The sequence below is a fragment of the Orycteropus afer genome, unplaced genomic scaffold, assembly GCF_000298275.1.
Source record: "Orycteropus afer afer isolate SDZICR_OR568_19922 unplaced genomic scaffold, OryAfe1.0 scaffold00046, whole genome shotgun sequence".
Classification (NCBI taxonomy): Eukaryota; Metazoa; Chordata; class Mammalia; order Tubulidentata; family Orycteropodidae; genus Orycteropus; species Orycteropus afer.
The window spans coordinates 11,415,823-11,440,348 of NW_006921633.1; the positions used below are offsets into that span (position 1 = coordinate 11,415,823).

General features: G+C 40.7%; 1 protein-coding gene across 1 annotated transcript in view; it reads right to left on the reverse strand.

Annotated features, from left to right (window-relative positions):
* The window catches only part of BCL11A (BAF chromatin remodeling complex subunit BCL11A), a 109,946-nt gene that overhangs the window by 82,720 nt on the left and 2,700 nt on the right, over nucleotides 1-24,526 (reverse strand). Inside the window, exon 2 of the mRNA XM_007938019.2 lies at nucleotides 20,006-20,335. Within this exon, the coding sequence (XP_007936210.1) occupies nucleotides 20,006-20,335 (330 nt within the window). The remainder of the gene's footprint in view (nucleotides 1-20,005; nucleotides 20,336-24,526) is intronic.

Here is a 24,526-nt window from a genome sequence, read left to right on the forward strand (position 1 = left end):
TTAGCAACTAGATTCCAAAAAGAGCAGGAAGGAGAGGAAGCAGGGAATCAGCCATTGGTGTTCATTGTATGATAGCATATGATGGGGGCTTAGCAATCCACCCAGTTGGAACCACCTTGTTTGCAGATGAGGAAACTAAAACACCAAGGTGAAAAGAACCTAAAGTCTCACAGCAATTCCAGGTTAGAACCCAGGTGTTCTGATTCCCAGGCCAGGGTCTTTCAATTGCCATTCAAAGTCCAAATTCTGTTCCTTTATTATTCTAGAAAAATCTGAATTGCTCAAAAGACCTCAATCCTCCCAAACTAATCTTGATAATTTTCCCATTGCCTTCATGGAAGGGTGAATGTGTAGTCCTAAGACCCTTATTAATTTTTAGTTTATTATTTGATAATTGAAAATAATTTCTCATAACGCCCTCAATTGGAACATCTTCATATTTCAGGCAGACATTCTTATTTTCCAGTAGACGATGACAGTAAGATTGGAAAAAAAAGATGTAGTTTGCTCTTTTTAATAAATTATTTTTTTAATAATAATTATTTCATATTCTTGGTACAAAGCAGATACGTCCTCACTCTTCTGTAAAATCTAGACTTGTTCAAATTCAGAATCTGGTGAAAATCCTTTATTTTAGGATCACATGTTCTAACAGAAAGCTATTGGTTGGCTATATTTTGCTATTTCTTTCCCCATAACGATTTTTAAATAGTTTTCAGTTTTAAAAGATTTCAACTTCAGATTGTGCCAATGCCAAAGTCTCTATACATCTAATCAATCAATAAATAAGACAAACAGCAGCATATGTTTATACTTTACCATGTGGGAAGTGTACGTTAATTACTGCAGATTGTCTCCTATGCATCTCCCCCGTCGCAGACGGCAGTGCTCAAAAGGGTCCGAAAAATAAAAACGTATGGGGTAATTAAATGAATATTTATAATTAGAACTTAATAATTTGCATCAGGGACAAATGAGCTCTGATTTTAATCTGCAGCGCATTTAGATTAGCCTGAAGATAGTGTAATTTGCTGGTTTATAGGCCTCCTCTTGGATTATGAAACAATACCAAGCCTTCAAAGGCGGCGTGTGTATGTCAGGAGTGTGTTAAAGAAGAAGATTCAATGAAATGTTTGACAACGTGAAAGCAGCCATAAATTACATGACAACTGTGTAAAAGTCATGATGAAACAAATAAAGGGCTGACCTATAATGCGTCTGATTCATTGTGACACACACAACTCCCTGCACTAATCTCTGCCCGGCCAACACATTCTTAAGCGGGGAACTACTTAGCACCAGGCACATTGTAAATTATCACTAGTCAACAGCATTGATTTTTAGTCGACATTTCAATCAGGTTGAAGTAGAAATACTACCCAGCTCATCCAACAGCCTCTTAACCAGTCCGCTGCCCCTCTGCGGTCTCCTCAGTTATGGCTTTGTTAAATTTCCATTGCTCTCACCATTCAATATTTATTGTAGCGTTGCCACATCCAGGCACTTGGCCTGAAGGGTCACTGGCCTGCCTCTTGGGACATTAAATCCGTGCTTACCTTAACACAGGCAGAACCAAAAGAGAAAAAGAAACAAAAGGCCACCGTGAGAGACTTGGCCTGTTTGTAAGGGAATGGAGGGGACAAAAGAAAAAATGAAGAGGAGTTCTACAGCAATGGTATTCTGTTTATTATCACAACTTTTCAGTCAAGGAGTCCTGGCAAACAAAACTAAGAGCTTTTCTTCTGGGGGTGACCAGACAATCCTATTTCACTCCTAAACAAGGGCCATGCAGAGACAACAGGGAGGGCCAGGGGAAAGGACAGAGGGGAAAAGGCAAGGACTTGGTGAAATCCATCAGACAGACTTGCAGATCCCAGAGCAGGGTAAGAATCTGTCTTAAATTAAAGATTTGGAGTTCTTTACCCACATGTATTCTCAGTGGCCAGTCCATCACCACCCCTAATGCAGAAGATCACCCGGCTCCATTCCAATGTCCTCCTTGGTGATAGAGCTGAACAACCTTCCCTGGTTCAAGAACGACCTACCAAGTAAGCATGGCTCTGACCTGATACTTATTACTGAAGCTAACTCTTCTGTTCCCCCATGGGGCCCCAGCACACAGTAGGTGCTTCTTAACTATTGAACGGTTCTGAATCTGGGTAAGGGGAAGTCTATAATGGCCCAGCCAATTCGAAAGGATGCAAGAAAAAAACTGACATTTGGTTTTGGAATACATTATGTAATCCCTCTGCAATGAACCTTAGGTCTTGCTTCAGCAAATATTAATGGTGTCAGAGAAGCCTGTAGAGTGACTGGGGGAGGCCACCACACAGTTAAAAACTTGCCTCAGGGAAAGCCACATGTGGATCATATGGAGTTGTTGAGTGCAGTTTCCATTCAAAAATTCCCTCAAGTCTCCTAGCCTGCCTTCCGGTCCTGCTTTACCACAGCTCTTGTTAGGCCAGAAACAAAAACCTCCCTGGAACAGATTATTTTCCCCCAACACCCGTCATCATCACTCCCCACCCCCCAAACACACACACAAACACACTCACACTCTCCCCTTCCAGTAGAATTCTGATTCTCCCACTCTTTAAAGGTGTGGTCAGTACAGGGAATGCCAAAGACACAATGGAGCAGAACTGTTCTGTAAGCCAGAGCTTCCCCAGCCATTAAAAGTCCCAGCTTGGTTTCTTAGTCAGTCTACTGCAAATGCCTAACCAAGTCACACACATATAGTAAACCACCCTCCCTTCTCTTCATAAGACACTCGCTCAAATTCTGATTCATTCTGGACATGCATGGGACTGACAACTTGCAAAGGAGGATTCTGTATGCTGCAATTTTATCCAGCAGCTTCAAGGCTCCTCCAATGTGCCCAGTACAGCTTCCCGGAAACTGGACGAGAACATTCCTCTCTTTCCCAGAAGATTAAAAAATTTGACCACAGAGCCCCAGGGAGGGCCAAATGTCCACACCAGAGCTTCCCATCCAGTCAGTGCCCAGTCCCACTGTAGAAACAGTCATGGGTGGAAGCCAAACAATTGAATCATTAATAACTGTGCACCCTCAGGGAAGTTATTTAACTCTTGGTGAGCACCAATTTCCTCTTCTGCCAAATGAATCCAACTGTGTAGAACCTCTCTCCCAGGGCTGTGGTGGGATGGAATAACATAATGCTTCAGACAGTCATGGTAACAGCAACTCTCAAAGGGCATCCTGTGTGGGAAATAATTGATGGGTTTTCTCTCTTTTATTCCTCTCATTGACCCTATAAGGTGGGTACTTTGGGTTGTCTCTATTCACAGGTGAGGAAACTGATCCACAGAGAGGTTCAATGATTTGCCCAACTCCCAACCAGTCGGCGGTGGAGTAGGAATTTGAAACCAGAGTGACTATGCCACACACATAGGGACGTTTTCCTCATGACAGCACGTCTGTGTGGACAGGGGAATCCCAAGCATTGAGGGAGTTGCCCCATGGTAAGAAGTCCTCTCCAGCACACCACCTCACCAGGTCTGCAGTGGTTGTCCCCAACCATTGACCCTTCCCCACAAATTTAGACAGAGCAAGGTAGAAAGAAGCTCTTAAATCTTTAGAAGCCCTCCTCCCCTATTCTCTCATCTCCAAATGCACACACACAATCTGTATTGAGACCCCAATTCTTCTAAAAGGGAGAAAAAAAAAGTCCTGAGTAATAATCATAATAGTAGCCAGCTTTGGCTCAGGGCTTACCACGTGCCCACCACTAAACTAAATACCCCTGGCCCCATTCTCATTAATTCTCAGCATTCCAAGAGGTGAATCTTATGATTTCCCCAATTTACAGATGAGGAAATTAAAGCTTAGAGAGATGAAGAAATCTGCCTAAGGTCACACACTAGAAATGGGAGCACCTCTTCACTCTCCATCTAAGCTATTTTATTCCATTTAATCACAGAGGCTAAACAGGGAAAGAAAGGAGATACAACAAATTATTTATTTCCCCTCTCAGCCCTTCTTTCCCTTTCTTACCAGCACAGGTTAGAAAGACACCTGAGTGGGGACAGGACTCCACCTAAGGGCTCAGCTGAGTTCTGTGAATTATCTATGGGATGAGCCCAGAGTCCCCCAATGTCCCATTTATATGTGCTAATAGAGAAGTTGGGGAGCATCCCACCTTCCCTATGAAGCTTCAGGCTGGTGTCAGTAAACGTTATTTCCTCATATTGTATATGGATGTTCACAAAGGTGCCTTTTCAAGCCCGGGGAGGAAAATATTTTTCTATTGTGTGAAAAGCATTTCAGACAAAGCCCCAAACCACATGGAAGCTCTGATGTCCCCTCAGTGGAATGCTATGAACCTGGCTTCAGCCCCAGCAGCCCCTCTGGTGGGAACCAGAACCTGCCTACTGCCAGTAAGTTACAGAGAAATTCAATCACCGTGCCACTTGTGGCAGAAGGGCAAAGACTGCACATTAAAAGAGCTAAAAATGTCGGGAAGTTATTGGGCCAATGATTCTTGCTTGCCAACACTCACAAGTGAATACATAACGTCACAATAAACTAAAAAACACAGAAACAGACCAAAGAAGATAAGATAATCGAGAACAAAACAAGACCAAACACAGGAGTTCACCATCAGTGCTGCATGGGAAACAGTAAGCTTCTAACAAGGGCACCTTTTCCCCACCCTTGGCCTTTCCTGGGCTTTTACTGTGTGTTATCTTTCTCAGCCACCAACAGATTAGTTCACAGGTCCTTTCCAACAAGAAGTTTAACTTAAGCCATTGAAAAAAAAAAGAAAACTAGTTTCCAGCTCTTGCCTACCTGCACATGCAGGCCCACTTGCCACACCCCACCCCACCACACATGTACACTCTTGTACACACACTCATACACACTTGTCCCCTGAGCACACCAAACCCTTCTGATTCTGGGCCCTCAGGTTACTGGCGTTATCACAACTCTTTTTTTCCCCCAATGGCAAGCCAGGAAAGATGATAGAACTCGTGTATGTAGCCAAAAGACTGGCCTCAACTGGTTCAGAGGGAAAAAAAATTGAGCTGTGTGTCTTTTTTTTGTTGTTGTTCTTGCCTTTAGCCAAAAGACCTGGGAGCATTTGATGTACAGTCAGCAGGTATTTAAAAAGAAAGAAAGAAAATGAAAAAAAAAAAAACACTGAAAAGGCTTGGCTGCACTGGGGCCCTGACACGCTCTCATCTAAAGCCTGGCCCTCAGCCAAGTTCATCTGTTAATGGACAGCCACAACCGGGGCTGCACCTCCCCCACCACCCCTTCCCTTCCTGGAGTCTTCTCTGTTCTCCTACCTCTTTCGAGCTCCTAAAAACTAGACATCGATTATGTCTGTGCTTTTCCCTTTCTATTCAAGATAAACAAAGTGCTTCAAGTTCAGGGCACACCCTGGGACCCTTGACAAAACAATCTATCATTCTGTCTGCTAAACCAGTCTGGCTACACCGCTGCTGTGGAGAGCAACGCTCCCAATGTACAATTTTCCCTTTGTGCTCCTTCCCTCTTGCCACTAACCTCTTTTCTTTACCACCTTCTCTGGAGCAGATGGACTTGACCACTCTGCTTAAGGCCCTCCTGGCAACCTCAGAAATTAAAAAAAGGAAGCAAGCTCATGGCTGCCCCTCCTCCTCCCCAGAGTGTCCTCCTGTCCCCCTGTGCCCCCACCTGCCCACACACTCATACACAAATCCCCTTAGACCCACACTGTCCTTTCTCCTCTCTCACCACTGACACTCACTCAGAAGAGAAATTAAACGCAGGGACTCTCCCCTCCTTTGCTCTTTGTAAGAATATTTTAAGTCTTTTTTTTTTTTTTTCTCCAAATCATACCCATTAATTTATCCTGACTTGCAATTAAATGCAAGTGCACTTTTTACAACCAGTACGGAATGTATTAATTATAACTACAAATGGTCAAATAAGAACACAGTCCCCCCTAAAAAAAATTAATAAAATACATAATAAATAATATTAATGAAACGAAAATAGATTCATAAGCCATTGCCCTGGCCAGGGCTTTTATTATTTCACACAAGGGGAATCCAGCCAGAGAAACTTGCTACGCACACTTTCTGGCAAAACTTAGAACCACCGCCACCATGACGTCTGAGTGTCTGTGGGGGGCGGAAGTGGCGTTGACCTCATGTTGAGGGGTCCTGTGTAGACATCAACAGGCGAAGCTGACAGCCACAGCACGCAAGTCACACAATGTATTACACAGCTTGCCCTTGTGATTCAGGAAAACAGTTACCCACAGGCTGCTTCCCTTCACTAAGACAGCCCAGGCTGTTACTTCAGCGTCCTCCCAGCCCCTCAAAGGACAAACAAAATCCCCCAGAATCAGTGGGAAATGAGTCCCGCTAAACGAAGGGCTCTGGATTTGGACACCATCAGCATCTCTGTCAACCCACGGCACCGGTGTTCCACATCAGCGCTGGAGGCTGCCTTTGTTCCTGCCACACCGCCAGGCCCCTTCTAACCTGTCTCACTATCACTCAGCCTTTCCCTTCACCCCCAGCGCGCTCTGCCCTCTCCCCTCCCCCCAATCCCAACATACCCATCGCACAATCGAATCTAATTAAGATCAGAAAGAAATTTGCATTTTCTTTTCACTGTACCCCCAGTAATCACTGAAGTTCTTCAAATTTTGAGAATTTTGTTCCTCTGCTAATTATTTCCCTCATTTTGCATTTCAAGGCACAAAGACAGTCTATCTCACTGGTGGTCTATTAATAGTTTGAAGTTCTCCAAATCAGAAGGTGTTTTTTTCTTTTAAAACTATTCTGTCATTTCCAGTTTCGTTTAAAAATAAATAAATAAATAAGGTTTTTTGATGGTGTTGGTGGTGGTGTTAATGTTTCTTCAAAAAGATAGCTTAGCTGGCCTATTCTGTGTATTATGATTTGGTCTCCCCCATATAATAGTTACTCTGCCTGGTTTACTAATTTACAGAACGTTGGTATGTGAATGGCAAAAAAGAAAAAGAAAAGGGAAAGGAAAGAAAATTCCTTGGCCTAAGTATATGTTTGCTGATCAAATTTCACATCATGTGTTGTTCATTATTATGACTTTACTTGAAAAACAGTTTGCCACAGTGAGATGGATTTGCTTTATACGCTCTCCACCCCTCCAACTCCCTTTAAGTACTTTGAAAACCAGTACCATTTTTTTAAGGTACATTTAAAGCATGAACTGGTTTGGATTAAAACAATGTTTCAATGTCCTTAAATTTCTCAAACTACATTTTCAGAAGACTTATGCAATGCCACACATGATCTTGAGGGAGCTAATGAGATTGTCCCACCAACAAAATTTAATGGTGATTTAAGAAATTCTAATACTTTTCATTTACTTCCTAGAGAATTATTTGTGTACTTGACATTTATACAGTTTCTCCATTATATAACAATCTACTCTGGGTACACTAGATTATGCCAATCTATTAGAATGAAATTTGTGCTCCATATAAGCAGAAGTTTCCAGTCAGTTTTGACTTACCATTATGTTTCATTGCAAAGGGTTATTATAGCTGAGTATAAAGCACAGCTACTCCACGCTCACGTTTTTTAACTCTAATACTGTAATCTTTCTTGCTGCTTCTGAGGCTGTGTCAGTGTTTACATTCCTGGAAGTTAAATAAACCGACATGGCAAAACTCCTGGATAGACTGAATAATAAGGCTTGTGATGACTAAACTGTTTACTTTTTACCTTGTTAGGATCCCTTTCTTGTAAAGTTTTTTTTTTTTTTTTCCCTTCTGGGGGGAGGGTAGACAGAGAAAAGGAATGAAGGAAGGTGATATGACATAGAAAGAGAGAGATTTACACACTGGCTTCCATATATCACAAAAGCCTTCTTATCCACAGCCTAGGGAATGAAGTAGAGTGCCTAAGTTAGGTTTGCCTGTTTTCTTTTGTTTTGTTTTTAATACCAGGTCATTTGAATACTCCTCCCCACTGCCCCTCAATATAAAGTCTGAACTTTTTTTTTTTTTTTTTGCCCATTTTCAAATAGCAGATTATCCATTAGATTTCATATCTTAGTAAAGCAATTACATCAAGAAAATGATAGTGCGTGTGGAATCAATTATGCATGCAGTTGGCCGGAGACCAAAGGCTGTGAAGTCGGAGAGGGCAGAATCGCTCAACACACACAAATAAAAAGCCCCTGGATCTCACAGATGGACCCCATCAGTTCATCTTACTGCCTAAAAAGTTCATGCACTTAATAATTTATTTGTGTTCTGGATACTGTTTCCCAGCTGAATATTAACAACTTTGAACTGAAGCATGCTTTTAGCATGGTATGGATGGAAGTCACGGCAGGGCCGTGCTAGGGTCCCTCGGAGGTTAAAATTGTAGTTATGTTTCTTACACACTGTTCATTTTCTATCACAATTTATTTTCTTTCATTAAGCATTCCTTTTAATCAGAATATCAGTTTCAGTGTTCTGATTCAGCTTGTTAACCACTGATAAACTCATAAACCAGAGACGAACATCAATCACACAGGACAGGCGATCCAACAGCAAAGGCAAACACCAAAATCACAGGCTCTCAAGAATCCAAGCCCTCGAGGAAGCACCTTGTTTTTGTAACCAGGGCACTTGGGGACCTTGAAGGAGGGACCAGGGAGCCCAGAGACTATGATTTACTTTCACAACTACGTGAGGACAGAGCAGCTCGGAGCAGAACCTGACGAGGCTACAGGAAAACTTAACTCGTTCAAAAAGACACATGAATCCTCTCCAAATCCATGCCCACAACGTTTAGGAGCTAGCCTTTTTTTTTTTTTTTTTTCCAAAGAAGCCCAAGACACTGTTAGAAAAGTTTGTAGCTCTGTAGCTTTCTCTCTTCCACGAGAGGAACCTGATGTCTTAATACACTGGAATATTCCCTGCCATCAGATTGCTAACAATGAAACTGCCCAAGCGCTTACATGGGGGGAACAGGGACAGACAATACATATTTTTGTCTGTATCTGGATATGCCTCAATCATCCACTAACACTGTACAGTCTTCTCCCCAAATGAGAACAATTTCCAGCCAACAGTTCCACAAACTGTACTTAACGTTAAAAGAAAATGGATAAAACATATGTAATTACTCAAGGTTAGACTTCTAATTCCTCAATTCACTAAAGGAAACTTGGCAAGAAGATGCATCATTTTGCTCCTTTCTACTGGGGCATCTGAGGAGGAGAGCCACTGAGGCAGCTAATACACAAAACATGATCAAAAGTGATTAACAACAGCTTCATATGCAAATTGCATTAATGAAGGAGTGCAAAGTCATCATGCAAATTAAATATGTCAAATCTCTTGGTGAACTTTCAATCTTGAGAAGAAAAAACACTGCTTTAATTTTTTTACATCATCAATTTTGCAAGATTGAAAATCTAAGAATCTTGGTGCTATAAACAATTTTCACCTTTTTTTTCTCCTTCAGCAGGCTGACAGGCCAGCCTGATGTGCACCGAATGTACATGTTAATAGGCCAATCAAAAATGCAAAACAATTCGCAATTACTGGAAGGACCTAATGGTCATTAGAATTTACAACTAGGTAATGAACTGAAGTCTGCCCACACCATGCATATTCATAAAGCAATTTAGCCTTTGAAGATTAAAGAAGTGCTTAAAATTCAAATGAGCTTTAGCAAATTATCAGTAAGATTCATCCAAAAAGCAAAGGGTTTTTCTTCCTATGATTTCCTCATTTTTTTAATGCAAAATTGTTCTATCTTCCAGACTGAGCTTAAACTAAACATAGAGCTCCTAGACAAGCCAAAGGGGCTAAGAGACAAACAGAGGCTGCAAACATCGTTACGGACTTTGTTCATAAAACTAAGCCCTTAAGAGCCAAACCTATCTCTAAACATGGTAATTTATCAAAAACAGCCCAGAGTTGCTCACAGGCAATACTGTGCCATCCTCCAACAGAACATATTAACATGGTTCCTACCCCCCTCCCAAAGTCTTTTTCCCCTCAAGTTTCGTCTCCTGTGTAAACATCCACTATGGTATAAAAACAGCATTTTCATCGGCATGCAGTGGCATTAATGTTAGAAGTTTCTGCTTCCAAAAGGAAAAGAGCAAGAAAGGAGAAGAATGTGAGGCAGAGAAGCGAGATCTGGTTTACTTCTGAGGAGTGAAAAATCCTGGCCTTTGGTATTTATCTTCCTGTGGTTTCCTCCATTCTGCACTGGCAGTGTTTAACCCAAGATGGATGGGTCAGGCAGAAGACATCAGAGGACACTCAGAAAGTTGTGGTCCTCAGCCCCATTCTACCCTACACCAGTCATCAGAGAATATCATGGGAATCTGGATTTTCCTGCTTCGCAATTACCAGTCTGGATAAGAATCCTTTCCTTGAATCCTAACTTACACCTTACCAACCTTGTGACATCTGTAAAAAATTTAGTACTGGAATTCTCAACCAATTCCTTCTCTGCCTCCCACCCTAAACCTCCCAATCCAGGTGAAAGCACACAGGTGTATTCGAGTCCTACCCTAGCTAGAGTACAAGTGGGCCTGGGAGTAACAGCTTATGAAAGGAACACGTGTCGAGCTTCCTGCTCAGCTGCTGGACCCAAAGGGCTTTCTGCTTTGGTGATTGTGTTTGACTCCCATTGAAAATATTCCAATAACTTCTCTCGGCCACCCTCCCCCACACACCCACTCCCAGTCTCAGGCGTCTTCCTAGAGTTGATCTTATCTGCATTGTGGGTGAATCAAGGAGGCAGGAAAGAGGAGGAAAGAAAAGGAAGAAAACCTCAGGTACTAACCCTGATTCCCTGAGTCTCTTTTCCATGGGCCCTGCTCAGCAATGCACCACATTTTAACATTTATTAGAAAGACCAGGATGCAGAGCTGCATATACCCACATCTACAACCATCTGTATGAGCTACAGGTCCACAGTCCTGACCAATTCCGTTTGACACTAATGTTACTCTGCATGAGTAGAGTTCAATGAGGGTTGATATGGGATGTGACAGGGTAAATCAGAGTTAGATTAAAAACAAAAGTTCAGAAACCAATGCTACACTGCAGAGCAAATGGGACTTGAAGGCCAAATTTTCCCTAACTGCCTTCAAGTCATTTTCCCTATTAGACTGTTTGTCTGCCACCCCCCTGCTGGCCACACTGCAATCACATCAGAAAGCAGAGTGGAATTCATATAGGAAGGCATGAGATATTCCTCTTTAAGTACAGTATCTATATGTTTAATATATAGCAATTAACTTCTGGTCAGGAGTCTGCAGGCAACAGACTGCCCCAAGTAGATAGGAAACGAGGGAGGCCCAAAGCTGGGACAAGCACAAAAGGCAGGTCCAACAACAATGCCTGCTGTCAGCAGCTGAATTATTTTTATACAGGATTTTTTATCTCTATTGTACAAACAAGTACGTGTCTGTGCTGACTTGTTAAGCAATCCACTTGTATGTAGAATAAGATTTTTTTTCTTTCTTGCTACCAGTCACACAGCTCCAAGATCAGAAGAAATACATAGTCTTTGAAGCTGCTCAAATGTTTGAGTTAAAAGGACAGCCGTTGTTTTCAAAGATCCAAGAGTATCTTTATCAGAATTAAATTTTTCCTTATTGATTTTTTTCCCCTTAACATAACAAAAACATAACATGAAAAGGTTACGATTATTAAAAAAAAATTTTTTTTTAGCCTTTAAATCATTTATCAGTAGCCAGTGTTCACTTTTAAATGTAAAGGAATATTTTTAAAAAATAATAATAATAAGGTGGGATGGAAAAAGAGAGAGAAACTCATGAGATTTAAAACTTAACACTAGTTAATGCATTATTTTAACTGTGAACTCACAAGAATTAGTAAGGGGAGGTTTAAAATAAGCAGTTAGGGGTTCATTGTGGGCTGCCCCCAAGTGTAAATAAATCATGCTTCAGTTTTTTTTTTTATTCTTTTGGCCTAAAGAAACTCCATATTTAAACCGTAAAAGATCAGACTGGCATGTAGTGCTTCGTGCTCCAACTCAGGTAAGAATCCAAGCTATACTTTAGTTCCCTAAAAATTAACAGATGTGTGGGTTTTTTTTTTTTTTTTTTTTGCAGTTTTTATGCAGCATTACGTATCAAGAAAATGAGTAACTGATGAATGTAAATTTAAATGCCCTGATGCTTAGCAGGGGGCTTCCTTGTGCTCTCTACAAAGTTCAAAAAGAAAAGAGAAAGGGAAAGAGGGACACACACAACCTGTGTTCTTTCTGGGGGGTGGGGAGCAGCACCTTTGCAGGTTTCATAGTAATTCCATTCTTTATTTTTAATGGGAGTTTTTAATCAGTGGGCTCGCGTCTATCTAAAACCTAGATCAAATTGTAGGTGTAATTGTTCAGTGCCAATGCTAACAACAGTGAGGATATAAACAAAAACTCATTGTGAGTGACCAAAGGTCCCCAGGTATCCCCTTCATCAACATACCAGCTCCAGGTTCCCGCTGGGAATTCCCTGGCGAAGAGAGATTCAGTTCTGAATAACAGGCTGCCAACCCTATCTGGAAGAGTGTGCAATGCGCCTCTTTGCCACTCTTTCAGGATGTTTAAACCAGGTCGTTTCACCTTCAGGTGGATATAATTTGTTGCTTAGCGCTCTAAGAACTTGGTGAGCTATCTACTAAAGAGATCAAGAAGGAAAAAAAGGACAGAAGAGGGAGCGAGCTGAGGCCCATCCTAGTTCAGGTGCACACGTCAATTGTGCACGGCATGTTGCCTCAGAGCAATCTGTCCAGGTAAACCTTCCAGCAGCATTGCATCAGATCCGCTCACATCCGTCTCCAGGGGGAAGCAAGAGATGAAACACTTTGGGTCCCTGTCTACAAACTTCTAATTCACCAGTTCTGGCAGCTTATTTCTCCAAGTGTTTTGTTTCAGGAAATATGTATTTGTCTTTGTATGTTTTGTGGATTTATCACAACTGGTTCTGACAGCTGTTGATTCTGTTAAATGAACACATTCTAAATATCCTCTTTAAAACCTCAAGCAACAGTGGACTCAAATTATAATGATAAAATATTTTAATGGAGTTCCAGTTGGGGAGTTGGTAAGAAAGTACAAATGAAGGTACAGATGTCCTTTAAATCAGCACTGGATTTAAACTGAGTGTCAGAGAGAGAGGAGAGAGAAAGTGTGAGTGAGTGTGTATGTGTGTGTGTGTAATGAGGGAAGGGGAGTGTTGCAAATCACCACAAATATTTACAATGTTCTCCCTTTGTTCAAATTGCATACTTTTAACAGGAAAACCTGGAACTGTGGCTATTTAAAATTTTAAATATTCAAGTGCCTATAATTAACCATATGAAACAAATTATGTCACATTTCTCCATACCAGCACATGCAAAAAAAAAAAAAAAAAATTCTGGTGGTGAATTGGGAGGTGGCAGAATTGGGGAGACAACTCTTAACAGGAGGACAGGATGATGTTTTCATTTTGCTATAGATCAAAGGAGAACAAGAATGGAAACTGGCATATCAAGCATTTTTACATCACTGCCTTTCACACTGGGCTATCTAAGTTTTATACAATTCCCCAGACTAGCTGCATTTTAAGCTCACTGTGTACAGCTTTATTATGGTGTGGTGCTGGAAGAAGCATTAATATTCCTGCTCCACACCTGACAGGGCATTTACATGCGCCCATCTGAGCAGCACCTGAGAGCTCCTCTAAGGTGCAGTAACTATGCGCCTATTGTAAAGGCAAATGAAGCTCACCTATTCCCTGCTGGGATCAGAAGTGACCTCACCACCCCCCATGCCTCAAATCCTTCCCTTGCCAACCTAACTCAATGCCACCGCAGAATGACAAATGAGCTCAGAAACAGACCCCAAGTTACTAACCCTGCTAAGAACAGCAAAAGCCTTCGCTGAAATGTTTTAAAAATGCATAGGGAGTACAGCTGGCCAGTAAAAAGCAGAGAGACAAATTCCAGTGAACCCAATATGGAATATGTTACACTCGAAAACTGATTAGAAATACAGCCTGATGTTTACTGGCTCCAAATTGAGTTTGGCATCAAGCACAGTGGCTTTAATAAAGCTGGCATTTTTTAAAAGTATTATTGTTTTAAATCCACCTTTGGTCTTTAGGAGCACATGTGGAGAACTAAAAAATTCTTATTCTTCAGGTTACATTTCCTAGAAATTAAGTTTGTGACAGAAAATGACTCTAGTAGCAATAATATGGTTTGTGCTCAAATTAATTAGGTCATTGTTGTAAAAACTGCATGGCAAATTACAAAGGTAAATTTACTGATATTGGACAGTATTCTGTACCCTGGAAGCCAAGAGGAGAAGCAGTTTAAAGATGCTTATTTACCTGGGTAGGAGGAGAGAACAAGGGAGGGAGGAATACAACAGTCAATTTTCTATTTGTATTACAATAAAAAATACTAGTCATTATCCATTAAATTATATAGTCTGAACATATTTTATGAACTTTATTAATGTCCTCCAAATTGACACATAAAATAAAAACCTGATTTTAAATACTGTGAAAAGTGGGCACCAAGTTAAAAATCTTTTTTTTTTTCTTTTTTTTTTTAATCCTTGTAATAACAACACTGCTGACATAGTCATGACCCAAATGAAATCTGGACAAGCAGAAAGGTACTAAAGAACCTTGGTGATTAAATCTCATGCTAAAATAAGTGGCAAGGTGCCAGGCTGGGTCCAGCTTGATGCTAAGTGCTTTTTATTGCACAAAGCTGGTACTACTGTATGTAAAAACAGACTTGGGCTTGGGGTAAATTTTGTCAAATGCTTTCTTTGTGTAATAAAGGGTGTGAACAGACCAGCCAAAGTAGATTAACACTGAGTGACGCAATCTTGGTGCATCTTCCTAGCTGTGTTCACTGTTTCAGTTAAATTTAATATTTTCCCCAAAAGGAAAGCCAAACTTTCTTGCTTTCTTACTGATTAGTGTGCACCATTCACTCATTCTCCTTTCTTTAAGCACTTCCATTATGAAAAAAAATGAAAACCTAAAAAATGCATCCCTATGACTTGCATAAGTGTTTATGAACCCCAAATTTCATCCTCCCACATCAGCCAACTACACTGAGGCTACAATGTGAAATGAATGATCTTCCAGGACTCCAAACGTGCCATTAATATGTGTCCCACCCGAGCCAGGTTCCCTGTCCTGACACTAGCCGCATGTCTCAACACCCAGTAGCATTTCCCAGCCCTTGGGCAGCTCCACAGTTAAATGCTACATGCAATAGGAGGAAGGTGTGCAAAACATATTTCAGATCCTTTAAAGTAAAAGGCACATCTTGCAAGACAACAAGGAATGGGGTGATTTAAGAAATTACAGCACTGTTGTTTTTTTTTTTTTTTCCTCTTAAGCCTTCACAGAATAAACACAGAGAATGGGAGGGAAACTGTCCCCTCTACTCCTGTTCTTGAAGTGAATACATATTTGTGTTTGCAATAAAAGGCCATTTTTACATTAACTGTCTGTAACAGCAGGAGACAGAAAACCTAACACAATCTCCACATCACACACAGGATGATCTTCATATCACGTGGATCTATTCTCAAAACTATTATTTATAAAAGACGACTAGGAAAATGCACAATGCATCTTTTCTGGTTACCGAAAGGGTAATGTCTGAAGAACTTTGGGATCTGTGGGACCTTCTACATTTCAGGTTTTTAATTTTTTTTTTTTTTTTTTTTTGGCCTTCGAAGTAAATTTAGCAGCCATGCGGGCCACTGTGTTTAATTAAGCTTTCAAAAGTCCTCTGACAATGCCAACAATTGTAAGACACTTCTGCGGCTCAATCATGCAATCACTGTGACAGTTCTATTTACAATTTGTCTTAGAAAGAGTTTCTCTGACATTGTACTTTGACAAAACATCCAAGCTGCCAGTTCACAACCTTTCTCTGTCTTATTTACAAATACAGCGTGTATATAGGACTCCCTGTCTCATGAGCATGAGTCTGTGGGTAGTAGCCCCACAAACATGTATCTGACTCCCTATGAAAATCCACAAGACTTAGCAGAAAACAGTGCTCTATTCTCTGGATTCTGAAGATGAATAAAAACTTCAGTAGTATATTGTAGTTTCTGTCTTAACTGCCATGCTAAAAATTCACTTCAGAGGTCAGTAGTTTTTATCAAGAATCATGCAAATAAATGAAAAATAAGTAGTCATTATAAGATACTACAACCTATAGTTTCAGTTATAATCACACTGCATACAAATACATACCCTGGTTGAGTCTAAACTAAGAAATAATTACAGTGGGTACAAAAAGAAAAGGCAAATTGCTTTACTAAATTCTGAAAAGCATAACTTTTATTATACTTGATTCACCTTTAAGTAACATACTGATTTATTTCTTTTCTGAAGAAAGGAAGTAAATTCTTCCCTTCATCAGAGTGTCTTACATGTTATCATCTAGATAGGAGCTGTATTATATATGTCTAGGCAAATAATTTTTAAATGTCCTGATATAAATGTCTATAGACATATAGGAAAAAAAAAGTTATGTATCATTAGTACTAACCTTTACTACATTTTTATGCCTTTATCTCATTTTATTAAGATCTGTCATATTTTCTCCCTTCTCTCAAAAAGCTAACTTTATGATAGCCCAACCCCAATTTAAAGATTTCTATGTGCAATAAGCCAAAACCTCAAATCTGACACTGTGGGGTAATATTTTGGGGCCTTTTCCATAAGTTAGCAGCAGTTTCACATTCACTAATCTTTGATGAATATTTCCTCCATCATAAAATATGAGACCAGAAAATAAACCAAAAACCCTATTGAAAGCCCTGACTGCCAGTCAAACGCTGCTGCTATCTGATGGTGAAAATTTGACGCTACATACTGATGAACTGGGTCCATACACTATAACCTGCTTATTTCCAGTTAAATTAACCTCATTTCAGTAGTAATAATGGATCACAATCACACATTTTTAATAAAGGGGAAAATATACGTTGATCACTGTATATGTGTACAGATGGACATGTGTATACAAGTGAAGTGCTGGAGCATATATACACCTATCCATTCACTAGGTAAAAAGCTTCCTCCCTAAAAATGTTCACCTTTGAGAGGCCTGTGTATAGTCAAAATGCTTATCACTTTACTGCAGATTTAAAGAGTGCCACCATATTCTCTTATTTGAAAGTCCTGAATTCTAAGCTTTATTTATCTTACAATGACTGTCACTGTTATATTTCTGCTTCCTGCCTATAAAATGTCACAGATCACAGTGAACTCAAATCCAACTTACATCACTTTAACAAAGCTTTTCCTATACAGTTAAGCGACTACCATTTATGTGGTTGCCAAACATATTCTTCTAGAGATTCATCAATATATCTCTTTCCTAATGCAGAGCATCGCTTCTCCTTTCTTTTGAGTGACACAATTCAAATATCTACTGAATGATTACTGTGGTTTCCTTCCTCATGAAGAGAGAAAAGCAGATTCGGAACTGTGGGGATGTGCCTTAGATAAACAGGCTGCGAGTACACAAGCCTCTTCCAGAACTTCACTTCAGGGGCACCAGAAGGCCAGAGCATTGTAATTTACGTGCAATGGTAGAATGTTAATTTCACCATAGGAAACTCTTAATTCATTACTGTGAATTCTGACAAATCTTGATTCTAGTTACTGATTTGCGCTTTGGGATGTAGCCATGCTATTTATGTCCAGCCAATTCCAGGGTAGGAACAGGTGATTAAACACAATGAAAGAAATCAAGACTTTGTAATTATTCAGGCATGAGAGGTTTACCTCACCTGGGTCACAGCACTTGTACACCCATTGAATATTTTTTTTAGCTATCTTAGATAGCTTTTCTTCTTGATAAAATTATTTAGAATTGGGCCTATAAAATACATTTAAATTTTTCTTTCTTCCTTTCACAAGTTCCTTTAAAAAAATTTTTTAAAAAAAAGCATAACCTTTATGATGACTGTGGAGTAAAAGAAAATATATTTTCTTTCCCAATACAGACTCACAACTTTAGTAGGAAAAAGCCTTAAAATAAGGCATTTTCCCCCCACCTTTTCGATTCCTTTCTAAGTACTGAGGCACAGAATTTTTGAGCTGGTTATCTGAGACAGAATAACCTATTTGGGACCTGAGTAAGAAGTGTGGTTTTAATTCCTGCTTGACAGACACTGTGTTTTGTCTTTTAAACGAGCAGCTTGATATGTAAATACGATGTTACATCACGCAAGTGTTACTCCATATTTGGTGATTTAGCAAGGCTTTGGATCTCTGAAGACAACAAATCCCCTTCCGCTTGCTCTTGCTTCATTAATCATGCCTTACACTTCTGTTCATTTTCCTTCTAGTCACAGACAGCACATGGATATGGTCATTGCCATATCCTACTGGAAGGTGCTTATGAGGGAGAGAAAATCTTAACTTATATGTCACATAAGCTAAACGTGGTAGATTCCAAAAATATACTTAGTAAATGCCCCTTTCCTGGCAGCAGATTCCTCATTTCACTAAATGAAAAGTATCTGAGTGTTATTACAGAATGCATTTTAAAAAAAGAAAGAAAATGCCACATTTGATTTTAATGATCGAATTCCAGTGGGAGAGAGAATATGACATTTAATTCCCTCAGGACCACTGACCTATTACGGTTCAACTTTGTGGTCAAACTAGGTCGGAGAGAAAAGTTCCAATATATCAATTGGTTACATGTACTACCTTCCCTAAAACCGAACAAGCTGTCTGCCTTTCAAGGTGGTAGGGGGCGGGGAAGATGAAGGAAAGCCATCCACTGGTAGCATGTCATTTTCTGTCACCACAGAATCTGCCTTCACTTTGTCTAAAGTGTTAAATCACAGTTGTTATATTAAAAACAATGTTTTCAGGGTCACTATATAGTGTTGCTGTTTATTCTTTAGACTAGGGAATTAAATTCCTCTATCACTCTTTAATTCCTTTTCCCCTGAGCTGCTGGGAAACGCACACACCTAAGCTACCTCCTTGCTAAAAGCAGGTAGAGGGAGAGCTACTGAATATGTATATATATTTGTCCAGGAGAATTTTTACATTGTGTTATAGCAAAACAGTAAAAGTCTGGACTGGACATTTGTAAGGGTGACATGTGGTTGTGTAAACCACAAACAAAATCAAGATACATCTGTCAAAACCACATCAGAGACAAGAGAGAGCACAGAGAAGCATTTATCATTTAGCTGAGGAGGCAGGCTGCAGGGAGCAGCCGTTCCTGTCAAACCAACCTTTTGAAATTTCCAACATGCCCTTAAACTTTTCGAGTAAGCATGTCTGTGCGCTTCAGCAACTGCCCTCTCTACTCTGGCCTGGCCAGTCGAAAATGGCATCTTAAAGTCAAGGTCACAGTGTCATCCCACCACGGGGCTGAGTTTAATTACAGCCCCATATGGGCTGACAGCCAATATGGATCCAAGGCTAGCCCTGAAGCTCAGTTAACTCCTTCTACCCTCTCCAAGCCACCCTGCCAGTATACCCTGCCAGTACACTTCACTTCTGAGAAGCCCAGGGAGCTAACTATACCCCTAGAGAGGCTGACAAGGCATTCTGAGTCAAACAAATCACTAGCTGAACTGTAGATACCTCTGTGGCCACTTTGCTTAGGACTTGTCACCAAGCCTGGAAATGGGCATTGGAAACTAGGCTAGGTGTAGAAAGGGTCGACCCTTAAGAATTAGAAAAGAGGGAAAAAGAAAAGAAATTCAGAATCAGCAGATCCAGAGAGAGGGTGTCAGGTGTATGTACCTACTCGGCCTACATCTGACTCAGTGAAGTGGAAAATATTTCTTTTTCTGTGTGCTGAACATAAGCAATAGGAATGATTATTTTAACATTACAGGGCTGTCATGGACAGTCACATTGAGAAACACAGAAAGCACTTTCCCACTCCTTAGTGCTTGGCCACAGCACCTCTAAAAATGAAAAGAAAACATGCAAACAGCTTTTCTCCTTGCTTCTCATTTACCTGCTATGTGTTCCTGTTTGGGGCAAATTCCTCTAGATGACGTTGATAAGCAATCGTCATCCTCTGGCGTGACCTGGATGCCAACCTCCACAGGATTGGATGCTTTTTTCATCTCGATTGGTGAAGGGGAAGGTGGCTTATCCACAGCTTTTTCTAAGCAGAGGCTGCCATTGCATTGTTTCCGTTTGTGCTCGATAAAAATAAGAATGTCCCCCAATGGGAAGTTCATCTGGCACTGCCCACAAGTGAGGAGGTCATGGTCCCCTTCTGGAGCTCCCAACGGGCCATGGTCTGGTTCATCATCTGTAAGAATGGCTTCAAGAGGTTCGGCTGTGGTTGGAGAAACAAAAGCACAATTATTAGAGTGCTAAAAAGGAGAGAAAGGGGAAAAATACATTCTCAACCCCATCCCCACACACCACATTATGTAAAGTGTTTCTAGGATCATCCACATGACACCCAAAAGAATGTATGCACACAAAATCTGTAAGGATAGGGAGGTTCTCAACAAGAAAGCAATTTTATCAATGAGGTAAATCATCCTATGTTTTTAAAAAAACTGACTTGCCTAACTCTAGACAGAACATACACACTACAGATGTTTATGAGTTTATGGAAATCGTGATTACTAAGTAGTTAACAAAGGGGTACAAAGAAAGCTTAAATAAGAACTACCCCAAAACTGGTAAAATTACCAGTTGAAATTACATTTGTTTCTTTTTATGTATAGATTAAGTTGTCTATTGTACCAAAGAATAAAAGGAGAGATGAATAAACAGACACACACACACATATCCTTTGTGCATGAATGTATATACTCCTAAATATACAGGAACATAGCTCCATAAATTAGGAAGCTGCCACATCACACAGAATATGTGCCACATTTACACCATGGTAATAAGAAAACGACTGCATTCACCTGTGAAATGAATCTAAATAATAATCATAACACAGCGTAATTCACACTGCCAAAAACCTTCCTGATCTCACTCTCAGCAGTGCCACAAAATCAAAGAAATACCAAATTCATAGGCAATTCTTCTCAGACACATTAGCTAAATGGGATACTTTTGAGTACTTAAGAAAATAAGCCAATTAGTCTTTTTTTCATTCTGAAGAAAGGAACGCCTAAAATATTCTAAAGATGTTTGCACTTGGTGGCCCCCCTCACATAAAAATCAGTATGGTCAAGCAAATGCCACATTTCAGAACAAGGCTGGGAAGTCCTTTCTTCAGACTTGAAATACTTCGCCTAATGTTGTCAAAGTTGACTAATTTTCTGAATGAGCTCCAAAACGCTTCATTATGGGGCTATTTCTGCACACATAATCACCAGCGGATGGTAGAACAAGGTGGACATGTCTTTCTCTCCTATTTGCTTTTTTTTTTTTTTTTAACTTTGCATCAAAATACTCCACCATCTATTTGAATAGCTTCTATCATTTTTAACCTTCCAGAGAGGAAATAAGAGCTGGTAAGTCTCTGTCGGTGAAATCTTATGTATACGCTATCAAAAAAAATAAATAAATCAACCACAAATACAAAACACATCCAGGGTGCTGCTAGTTAATAAAACTGAAGCAGAAAATGTACAAGTCTTAAACAGTTAATCAGTCTGACCTTCTTTAGCAAGCTTCCAATTTCACATTTAATGAACTTAAAGCCACAGAGAATCAAAAAATAGATTTTAATTTGAGTGTAGAATATTGGAACAGATTTTGATAAAGTGCAAAAATCCAGTGAACTCAGGTTAAATTTATTTCAACCCTACTCAGGCTGAATATTGAGGGGGAAGATCTGGAGTAACTCCCAGATGTACAGGGTGAAATAATATTGAGAGAGCCCTGCGTAGCTGCACCTGTGCTCAAGTAGGACATGTCATAATTTCTAGCCTCTGGTACTCCTCCTAATTTAACATAAGGTCACCATAGGAATATGAAGGTTATATTCCAACTAATAAGGCAGCAAAGTAAGCACTTATGTTTCTTTGCCCAATATACTGACCAAAAGACAAATAAAGAATTCACATGCATGCTTTTCAAATAAAAGGTGACAAATGGAAGTACTCCTGCACTGTGCCTCTATGTCAGTTTTCTCCTACATTTGCTTTCATTTTGATCAAGTGAGGAGTTGAATAGGGAAGTTATTCTTCAAGATCCCTCCTATTTGAATTAACAATAAAGTATATACTGACAAATGTGACTTTTTTTGTTAAGCATTAACGACAAATTCTGAGATTTACAGATTAAAAAAAAAAAAAAGGCTCAGGAAAAATATTTTATTTTCATTGAAGTTAGAAGTGCCTTTGTAAAAAAATTCACTCCAGTGTTAAGATTTTTTTTTTTTTTTAAATTCCCAAGGCCTGATGTGTTTCTGAAAATGGAAATATTATTCAGGAGCAAAAGGAACTATTCTCCTAGGTATCAAACAGTTAAAAGTAACGCGGTACAAAATCAGACTAAGTTAGAGTCTTCTAAACGTAGCAACTGAACTGATTTACAATCAAAACCAGGAAATGAAGTGGTAATTCAGAGGTTGCTGATTACACCTCCACATTTCACCTAATTAATTTTATAGGAGGCAAAGTTCTTGAAAATAACAAGATGATCAAATGTACAGATATAAAACCTGTAACCTCAACATTTTCTATGCTCTTAACGTAAATTATTGCTAATTAACAAGAATTATACCCTAATGTCTGAAATACGTATAACATCGGGCTCTTTGCAAAACATTTGACTGATAATGTTCGGAGAAATACCAAACTGTGTTTTTATTATTGCTGCTCTATTATTATTTAAAATCACACGAAGTGGGGCACAAAGAAAATATGAAAATACAATTGTCTTGGTGTAGCCTACTGATTTGCATTGACATCTTTTCTCAGTGGCAATCAACATTTCCTTTCTGGGCATCTGATAATTTCTCTGTATTTTAATGCAAATTCCTCTTTCCCAAAAAACATTCCTAACCTCAGCCATTTTACCCCCTCCCTCAAGCCCATCCTCAACCCCCACAATGCCACGGAATCTAAGCTCTGGTCTAAGCTCCATTGAAGTGAAAGGGAGTGGGCAAATAATCATAATAATTAGCTGCGAATTCTCCCTACAAGGGAAGGAAGAAATAGAAAATAAAATGTTTCTGCGTTCAAACAGCACGACAGACTGAAACGTCTCAATGCCCTAGCGCCAGATTGAAATCTCTTTACTCCTTCTGCAAAGAAATTTGGGAAAAAAAAAAAAAAACCTTAGGAGAAATGTAGGAAAAGAGCGAGGGAAACGAGAGCTGGTGGAGGGGGAGGGGGGAAAGGGAGATCGGTCTTCAGGTTTGCTTTCCAAGTCTTTCCCTTTTGACTGCCTTAACAGTAAGAGGACGCAAACCGAGACTGGAATGCTTGGGTTTTAAGAAAAGAAAAGCAAAGAAACAAAAGCGAAGACAGGAGCGACAGACCCTGGGCAGGGGCCCAGCAAGAGCGGGATATGCAGAAAGTGAAGTTGGGCTCTGGGACTCGGAAGCACAAAGCGAGCAGCGTGCTAGCTGCAGGCTGCGGCAGCGCTCGCTGCAAACACGTGCAGCGGCGGTCACAGGGCCGCGGACCCGGAGGCGGCGGGCAGCCAGGGGCCCCGAGTGCTGCCTCCTCGCCGGTCCAGCCCTGCTGCCGGGCGACAGTTCCCTGGGCCGCCAGTTGATGAAAAGGGAAGTGAGGTTTGGAAAACGGCTTGTTAACCTGGCGCAGTCTCGGTATTTCCGCACACAACTCACGCACAGATCACGAAATTCGTTCTGTGTCCACATGCTCACACCTTTTACTTTGGGAGATCTCAGCAAAACCGCCCCCCGCCCCAATTCCAGGCCCGGGTGTACGCGCAGCGGCGGTTATTCATTATTAATGACGCAGCTTGCCGGCATCATTATGATAACTATTACTATTGTTGTGATTTTGGGCTCTAAGGCGTAAATGAGAAAGGAGTGGGGGAGGGGGCGGGAGCTTTGGTTGCGGGGTCGTCTAGGCGAGACTGCCGCCGCTGTGCACTGCGCAGGGTGAGGGGATGGAAGATGTGAACCTGGAGACTCATTGCAAAGTTGCCACATCCCGCCCTTAGGCTTTGCCCCGAAGCGGGGGAGTGCACACTCCCCTTTCCTCCCAACCATAAACGCCCACTAAGAAAGAAAGAGAAATCCGCACCCCGTTCCGCGCCAGGCGTGCGCTAGCCTCCTTGGCCTGCGCGGGAAAAGGGCGGGGGGTGGGAGGTGTCGACCGCGAGCCGGGGCGCCTCTCTGGGGCCCTGACAAGAAGCATTTTTAAAGTCAAAATGAAGAACAAAGACATAAGGGGTGATGGGGGAGAAAGAGAATTCTGCCCAACCGTCCGTGCCCCCCACCCCCATCCTCGCAAAGCGCGTCCCTCCACAGCCCAGAGAACTCAGCAGAGTACGGGGTGGGGGAGGCTCTGGTACAGGTTCAAGTTCGCTGAGCTTTCTTGATCTTGTTCTGCCTCCTAGCGACCAAATGGCTCAT